Genomic DNA, 9,075 nt, shown 5'->3' with positions numbered 1-9,075 from the left:
GGGGAGTGTCTGGTATTGGGGGAGTGTCCGGTATTAGGGGGTGTCTTGTATTGGGGGGAGTGTCAGGTATTGGGGGTGCATGTCCAGTTTTGGGGGGAGTGTCCGGTATTAGGGGGAGTGTCCGATATTGGGGGGGTGTCCGTTTTTGGGAGGAGTGTCCAGTATTAGGGGGAGTGTCCGGTATTGGGGGGCAGTGTCTGGTGTTAGGGGGGTGTCTGGTATTAAGGGGATTGTCTGGTATTGGGGGGAGTGTCTGGTATTGAGGGGGAGTGTCTGGTATTGGGGGGAGTGCCCGGTATTAGGGGGGAGTGTCCGTTATTAGGGGGAGTGACCGGTATTGGGGGGTGTCCGGTATTGGGGGGTGTCTGGTATTGGGGGGAGTGTCCGGTATTAGGGGGAGTGTCCGTTATTAGGGGGAGTTTCCGTATTGGGGGAGTGTCCGGCATTAGGGGGGAGTGTCCGTTATTAGGGGGGTGTCCGTATTGGGGGGTGTCCGGTATTAGGGGGAGTGTCTGGTATTAGGAGGAGTGTCCGGTATTGGGGGGTGTCCGGTATTAGGGGGAGTGTCTGGTATTAGGAGGAGTGTCCGGTATTGGGGGGAGTGTTTGGTATTGGGGGGAGTGTCCGGTATTGGGGGGAGTGTCCGGTATTGGGGGGAGTGTCCGGTATTAGGGGGGAGTGTCCGTTATTAGGGAGAGTGTCCAGTATTGGGGGGAGTGTCCGTTATTAGGGAGAGTGTCCGGTATTGGGGGGAGTGTCCGGTATTGGGGGGAGTGTCCGGTATTGGGGGGGAGTGTCCGATATTAGGGGGGAATGTCCGTTATTAGGGAGAGTGTCCGGTATTGGGGGGAGTGTCCGGTATTGGGGGGAGTGTCCGGTATTGGGGGGAGTGTCCGGTATTGGGGGGGGAGTGTCCGGTATTGGGGGGGAGTGTCCGGTATTAGGGGGGAATGTCCGTTATTAGGGAGAGTTTCCGTTATTAGGGAGAGTGTCCGGTATTGGGGGGGAGTGTCCGGTATTGGGAGGAATGTCTGGTATTGGGGGGAGTGTCTGGTATTAGGGGGGGAGTGTCTGGTATTGGGGGGAGTGTCTGGTATTAAGGGGAGTGTCTGGTATTGCAGGGGAGTGTCCAGTATTGGGGGAGTGTCCGGTATTGGGGGGGTGTCTGGTATTGAGGAGTGTCCGGTATTGGGGGGAATGTCTGGAATGGGGGGTGTCTGGTATTGGGGGGGTGTCCGGTATTGGGGGGAGTGTCCGTATTAGGGGGGAGTGTCTGGTATTGGGGGGAGTGTCCGGTATTAGGGGAGAGTGTCCGGTATTAGGGGAGTGTCCGGTATTGGGGGGAGTGTCCGGTATTGGGGGGGTGTCCGGTATTGGGGGGGTGTCTGGTATTGGGGGGATTGTCCGGTATTGGGGGGTGTCCGGTATTGGGGGGAGTGTCCGTATTAGGGGGGAGTGTCTGGTATTGGGGGGAGTGTCCGGTATTAGGGGAGAGTGTCCGGTATTAGGGGAGTGTCCGGTATTGGGGGAGTGTTCGGTATTGGGGGGGTGTCCGGTATTGGGGGGGTGTCTGGTATTGGGGGGATTGTCCGGTATTGGGGGGGTGTCCGGTATTGGGGGGGTGTCTGGTATTGGGGGATTGTCCGGTATTGGGGGGAGTGTCCGGTATTGGGGGGAATGTCTGGTATTGGGGGGGTGTCCAGTATTGGGGGAAGTGTCCGTATTAGGGGGGAGTGTCTGGTATTGGGGGGAGTGTCCGGTATTAGGGGAGAGTGTCCGGTATTAGGGGAGTGTCCGGTATTGGGGGGAGTGTCCGGTATTGGGGGGGTGTCCGGTATTGGGGGGGTGTCTGGTATTGGGGGGATTGTCCGGTATTAGGGGAGTGTCCGGTATTGGGGGGAGTGTCCGGTATTGGGGGGGGTGTCCGGTATTGGGGGGGTGTCTGGTATTGGGGGGATTGTCGTATTGGGGGGGTGTCTGGTATTGGGGGGGTGTCTGGTATTGGGGGGATTGTCCGGTATTGGGGGGAGTGTCCGGTATTGGGGGGAATGTCCGGTATTGGGGGGATTGTCCGGTATTGGGGGGGTGTCCGGTATTGGGGGGGTGTCTGGTATTGGGGGGATTGTCCGGTATTGGGGGGGTGTCCGGTATTGGGGGGGAATGTCTGGTATTGGGGGGATTGTCCGGTATTGGGGGGGTGTCCGGTATTGGGGGGGTGTCTGGTATTGGGGGGATTGTCCGGTATTAGGGGAGTGTCCGGTATTGGGGGGAGTGTCCGGTATTGGGGGGGTGTCCGGTATTAGGGGGTGTCCGGTATTGGGGGGGTGTCTGGTATTGGGGGATTGTCCGGTATTGGGGGGGTGTCCGGTACTGGGGGGGTGTCTGGTATTGGGGGGATTGTCCGGTATTGGGGGGAGTGTCCGGTATTGGGGGGAATGTCCGGTATTGGGGGGATTGTCCGGTATTGGGGGGATTGTCCGGTATTGGGGGGAATGTCTGGTATTGGGGGGATTGTCCGGTATTGGGGGGGTATCCGGTATTGGGGGGTGTCTGGTATTGGGGGGAGTGTCCGGTATTGGGGGGAATGTCCGGTATTGGGGGGATTGTCCGGTATTGGGGGGAATGTCTGGTATTGGGGGGATTGTCCGATATTGGGGGGGTATCCGGTATTGGGGGGTGTCTGGTATTAGTAGCGCCCCCTATCACAGCTCCGAGTCCCATTGGATGAGTCTCTCTGAGTCTTCTCACATCTCACCATTGGGATCTTTGCACAGATCCTCCAGTCTCTGCTGTGGAACTCTGCAGCTCCTCCAGGGTTATCTTAGGTCTCTGTGCTCCTCTCTGATTAATGCCCTCCTTGCCCGCTCCGTGAGTTTTGGTGTGCGGCCGTCTCTTGGCAGGTTTGTCGTTGTGCCATCTTCTTTCCATTTGGTTATAGATATGATGGAGCTCCTAGAGATCATCAAAGACTTGGAGATTTTTTTTTTATAACCCAACCCTGACTTGTACTTCTTCCTTACGTGTTTGGAGAGTTCCTCGGTCTTCATGGCCGTGTTTGGTTAGTGGTGCCTCTTGCTTAGGTGTTGCCGCCTCTGGGGCCTTTCACAAAGGTGTGTGTAGCACCGACCCCCGAAGGAGCGGCTGGTTATTTTTGGGCTTACCGTTACCTTCTGTTCTCCTTGTGGCACGTCTAGGGGATGTCCCGTGGTAGGTGGCCCAGTCCCGTGGTAGGTGGCCCAGTAACTTCAGACTGACAACAGATCAACTTGAATGGATTTTATTTGCAAAACTCAGTCAATTGAACAGTCGTTCAACTTGGGATCAGAGGGTTGGAGAGGAAAGTTCAGGTTCTCTCAATGTCAAAGTCCAAAAAACATTAAAGAACTTGCTTACTTTGACTGCATCCAGAGAATAGCCAATCACAGCTGGATGATCACTCAGGTTGGACAGTCCTTCTCTCACAAGGTCTCGCAGCCAACAAGGTGATTACTCAGGAGCAAAGTCTTTGTCACCGACATAATTACAGAACACGTAGGGCAACTAAGCTGTAGAACACTTGTAGGATTCCTGGATCTTTCAGCCGGCTTGGTGATATCCACAAAACCGGATTCTCTCGGTATCTTCAGCCCTTCCAGGCTCTTGTAAGAAAACCAACCCGTACGTGGTGTTCTTCTGAAGAGTCCTCCCCTGGAAGGCTTGAAGTACACTGGGTCTCTCCCAAACCGGAGACGGCACCCAACCACCTCAGAATACTCCTCTATTTTCCTTGCCTCGGGCTAGCCAGCCCCGAGGCATTAAAGTCGGATGGATCCGCACCCCAGGCCATAGCCTTCCTGGGGGCTGGTCAGGAGGACCAGGACCATGAAGTCAGACTCAGCACCTCATACTGGACCGGAAACCCCCAACCATGTCTGCACCTTAAATACCCTCTCCCAGAGGGCACAGCGAGAGGGCCCCTCCCACTGACCTGGCTCCGAGAGAGAGTCATTTAAATACTTGACCAGACCATAGTTCCACGCCTGCCAGAAGAGACAGTGCCCCCCTGTGGCCAGGCTGAACATCACACAGCCCAGTCAGACTGATACAGAAGTCAAATTTAGACAAATAAACCCAAACCAAACTGCAGTTTAGGCAAAGTTTAATTTTGAAAAACACATAGTGTGTGCTCTTCAGGAGCCGCCGCTACAAGTAGTAGACAGAACAGTGTCTCAATGAAGAGTAGAGGGTTGGGTAGGAAGTTCAGGTACTTTTGGAACTGCAGACGATAGGAAGTCTCTCACTATAGGAATCCAGAGAATTACCGTCCACAACTGGATCCTCACAGCCACCGGATAGACCTCCTCTCACAGCCACCGGATAGACCTCCTCTCACAGCCACCGGATAGACCTCCTCTCACAGCCACCGGAAAGACCTCCTCTCACCGCTACCGGATAGACCTCCTCTCACAGCCACCGGATAGACCTCCTCTCACAGCCACCGGATAGACCTCCTCTCACCGCCACCGGATAGACCTCCTCTCACCGCTATCAGATAGACCCTCCTCTCACAGCCACCGGATAGACCTCCTCTCACCGCCACCGGATAGACCTCCTCTCACCGCTACCGGATAGACCTCCTCTCACAGCCACCGGATAGACCTCCTCTCACAGCCACCGGATAGACCTCCTCTCACAGCCACCGGATAGACCTCCTCTCACCGCTATCAGATAGACCTCCTCTCACAGCCACCGGATAGACCTCCTCTCACCGCCACCGGATAGACCTCCTCTCACCGCCACCGGATAGACCTCCTCTCACAGCCACCGGATAGACCTCCTCTCACCGCTACCGGATAGACCTCCTCTCACAGCCATCGGATAGACCTCCTCTCACCGCTACCGGATAGACCTCCTCTCACAGCCACCGGATAGACCTCCTCTCACAGCCACCGGATAGACCTCCTCTCACAGCCACCGGATAGACCTCCTCTCACCGCTACCGGATAGACCTCCTCTCACAGCCACCGGATAGACCTCCTCTCACCGCTACCGGATAGACCTCCTCTCACAGCCACCGGATAGACCTCCTCTCACAGCCACCGGATAGACCTCCTCTCACCGCCACCGGATAGACCTCCTCTCACCGCTACCGTATAGACCTCCTCTCACCGCTACCGTATAGATCTCCTCTTACCTCTACCGTATAGACCTCCTCTCACCTCTACCGTATAGACCTCCTCTCACCGCTACCATATAGACCTCCTCTCACCACTACCATATAGACCTCCTCTCACCGCTACCGTATAGACCTCCTCTCACCGCTACTGTACAGACCTCCTCTCACCGCTACCATATAGACCTCCTCTCACCGCTACCGTATAGACCTCCTCTCACAGTCACCGGATAGACCTCCTCTCACCGCTACCGTATAGACCTCCTCTCACAGTCACCGGATAGACCTCCTCTCACCGCTACCGTATAGACCTCCTCTCACAGTCACCGGATAGACCTCCTCTCACCGCTACCGTATAGACCTCCTCTCACCGCTACCGGATAGACCTCCTCTCACCGCTACCGTATAGACCTCCTCTCACCGCTACCGGATAGACCTCCTCTCACCGCTACCGGATAGACCTCCTCTCACCACTACCGTATAGACCTCCTCTCACCGCTACCGTATAGACCTCCTCTCACCGCTACCGTATAGACCTCCTCTCACCGCTACCGGATAGACCTCCTCTCACCGCTACCGTATAGACCTCCTCTCACAGCCACCGGATAGACCTCTTCTCACAGCCACCGGATAGACCTCCTCTCACAGCCACCGGATAGACCTCCTCTCACCGCTACCGTATAGACCTCCTCTCACCGCTACTGGATAGACCTCCTCTCACAGCCACCGGATAGACCTCCTCTCACCGCTACCGTATAGACCTCCTCTCACCGCTACCGTATAGATCTCCTCTCACCGCTACCGTATAGACCTCCTCTCACCGCTACCGGATAGACCTCCTCTCACCGCTACCGTATAGACCTCCTCTCACAGCCACCGTATAGACCTCCTCTCACAGCCACCGTATAGACCTCCTCTCACAGCCACCGTATAGACCTCCTCTCACCGCTACCGTATAGACCTCCTCTCACAGCCACCGGATAGACCTCCTCTCACAGCCACCGGATAGACCTCCTCTCACAGCCACCGGATAGACCTCCTCTCACCGCTACCAGATAGACCTCCTCTCACCGCTACCGTATAGACCTCCTCTCACAGCCACCGTATAGACCTCCTCTCACAGCCACCGGATAGACCTCCTCTCACAGCCACCGGATAGACCTCCTCTCACAGCCACCGGATAGACCTCCTCTCACCGCTACCAGATAGACCTCCTCTCACCGCTACCGTATAGACCTCCTCTCACCGCTACCGTATAGACCTCCTCTCACCGCTACCGTATAGACCTCCTCTCACCGCTACCGTATAGACCTCCTCTCACCGCTACCAGATAGACCTCCTCTCACCGCTACCGTATAGACCTTCTCTCACCGCTACCGTATAGACCTCCTCTCACCGCTACCGGATAGACCTCCTCTCACCGCTACCGTATAGACCTCCTCTCACCGCTACCGTATAGACCTCCTCTCACCGCTACCGTATAGACCTCCTCTCACCGCTACCAGATAGACCTCCTCTCACCGCTACCGTATAGACCTCCTCTCACCGCTATCAGATAGACCTCCTCTCACCGCTACCGTATAGACCTCCTCTCACAGTCACCGGATAGACCTCCTCTCACAGCCACCGGATAGACCTCCTCTCACAGCCACCGGATAGACCTCCTCTCACAGCCACCGGATAGACCTCCTCTCACCGCTACCAGATAGACCTCCTCTCACCGCTACCGTATAGACCTCCTCTCACTGCTACCGTATAGACCTCCTCTCACCGCTACCGTATAGACCTCCTCTCACCGCTACCGTATAGACCTCCTCTCACCGCTACCAGATAGACCTCCTCTCACCGCTACCGTATAGACCTCCTCTCACCGCTACTGTATAGACCTCCTCTCACCGCTACCGTATAGACCTCCTCTCACCGCTACCGTATAGACCTCCTCTCACCGCTACCGTATAGACCTCCTCTCACCGCTACCGTATAGACCTCCTCTCACCGCTACCAGATAGACCTCCTCTCACCGCTACCGTATAGACCTCCTCTCACAGTCACCGGATAGACCTCCTCTCACAGCCACCGGATAGACCTTCTCTCACAGCCACCGGATAGACCTCCTCTCACAGCCACCGGATAGACCTCCTCTCACCGCCACCGGATAGACCTCCTCTCACAGTCACCGGATAGACCTCCTCTCACAGCCACCGGATAGACCTCCTCTCACAGCCACCAGATAGACCTCCTCTCACAGCCACCGGATAGACCTCCTCTCACAGCCACCGGATAGACCTCCTCTCACAGCCACCGGATAGACCTCCTCTCACCGCTACCAGATAGACCTCCTCTCACAGCCACCGGATAGACCTCCTCTCAGCAGGCCTAGCAGCCCATAGAGTGTTTAAGTAGAATAAAGTCTCTGCCACAGACTTGGATGTAGCTGAGAGACGTAGATACACTTAGAGAACTATCATACGGTACCAGTATCTTGCAGCCGGTTCGGCGATACCGTATGAGTGTAGATCCACTTAGTGTCCTTCAACTGAGCCTCCAGGCTCCCTCTGAGAAGCCAGCCTTATGCATGGCCTTCTCCCGAAGAGTCCTCCCCTGGGTGCTTCTCCAGTTTCTGGGCCTCTCCACAGATGAGACGGCACCGGACCACCTCCGAATCCTCCTCCCAGTTACTTTGCCTCCGGCCTTCCAGCTCCGAGACTCGGAATTGGATGGATCCGCACCCCAGACCATGAGGGAAATGGGGGCTGGTCAGGAGGATCAAGACCAAACAGACAGAAAGATCTTCTCGACCGGAACCCAGAAGCACATGATGTCAGTACCTTAAGTACCCTCTCCCAGAATGCACAGCAAGACGACACTCCCACTGGGCTGGTTCTGAGAGAGAATGACACTCAAAACGCCCAGCTAAACACTACGTTCTCACACCTGCCAGTGGTGACAGCGCCACCTGTGGCAAAGCAGAACCCAGTGCAATCCAGCTAGACTGGCACTGAGACCAGAATTTGGCATAATTGACCCCAAAACCCAACTGTGGCTTTAGGAAATTTAAATTGGACACACACACATAGTGCGCGTGCTCGTCAGGATCCGGCGCTACACATATGTGTATGTAATGACCGGTCATGTGACACTTAGATCGCACGCAGGTGGAGGTCACTTCACCAATCATGTGACTTCTGATGGGAATTGGTGTTTATGGGCCCCACAACACAGGGGGGTGAATCTATATACACACACAGAGCAACTACCAGATTATTATTGCTGGAAAATTGTTTTATGTTTCTATTTCTCTTATTTGACTTCCCGCCTCTCACTACTGAGCTCTGATCATCGCAGAATTCACATGAAAGAATAAAGGCTGTAATGTAACTAAATAGGTAAAAAGCCGAGGGGGAGGGGAGGGGGGTGAATACTTTTGCAGGGCACTGTATATATATATGTTTATTATATTGGAATGGTGGGGGGGGGGAAAGGAGACTTTTAACAGAGAGCCCCCCCCCCCATCCCGTGTGGAGCGGAGGAGGAGGGGGCGGGGGTCTGCTCTCTATGGTGGGGGAAGGCCAATGAAATGCGATCTCAGGTGAGCGGCTACAGGGGGCGGGGACCGGACAGGTGAGAGTTTCCGCCCTCCGGGCGGTGACGTCGGGCTAGGGGCGGGGTGCAGGGGATGAGGCGGGGCGGGTGGGCGGAGCTCGGACAGTCACCATGAGATCTCCGGACTGCCGCCCGCTACTGATCATCGCTCCGACCCTGATCGGTGAGTGGGGGAGGGGAGCGCGGGACCGGGGGGAGGGGGGCGCCATCGTTATATCTCACCGGGGAGGGGGAAGGGAGACTATAACTGAGATTTACCCCCCCGACCAATCGGCTTTGTTATCACCGCTATCAGTACTTCACTGCCCGCCCCCTCTACC

The 9,075-nt window shown here is 55.8% G+C and overlaps 1 protein-coding gene across 1 annotated transcript in view; it reads left to right on the top strand.

Annotated features, from left to right (window-relative positions):
- The first annotated feature begins 8,834 nt into the window (after positions 1-8,834).
- Positions 8,835-9,075, top strand: part of PTGFRN (prostaglandin F2 receptor inhibitor) — a 51,393-nt gene continuing 51,152 nt past the window's right edge. Inside the window, exon 1 of the mRNA XM_077479495.1 lies at positions 8,835-8,918. Within this exon, the coding sequence (XP_077335621.1) occupies positions 8,867-8,918 (52 nt within the window). The 5' untranslated portion in view covers positions 8,835-8,866. The remainder of the gene's footprint in view (positions 8,919-9,075) is intronic.

The sequence above is a fragment of the Lithobates pipiens genome, unplaced genomic scaffold (assembly GCF_037356315.1).
Source record: "Lithobates pipiens isolate NorthernLeopardFrog02 unplaced genomic scaffold, aLitPip1_a1.2 Scaffold_16, whole genome shotgun sequence".
In the NCBI taxonomy this organism is placed as follows: Eukaryota; Metazoa; Chordata; class Amphibia; order Anura; family Ranidae; genus Lithobates; species Lithobates pipiens.
Note: the sequence above shows the minus strand (reverse complement) of the source record. Positions and strands in the feature narration are given on the sequence as shown.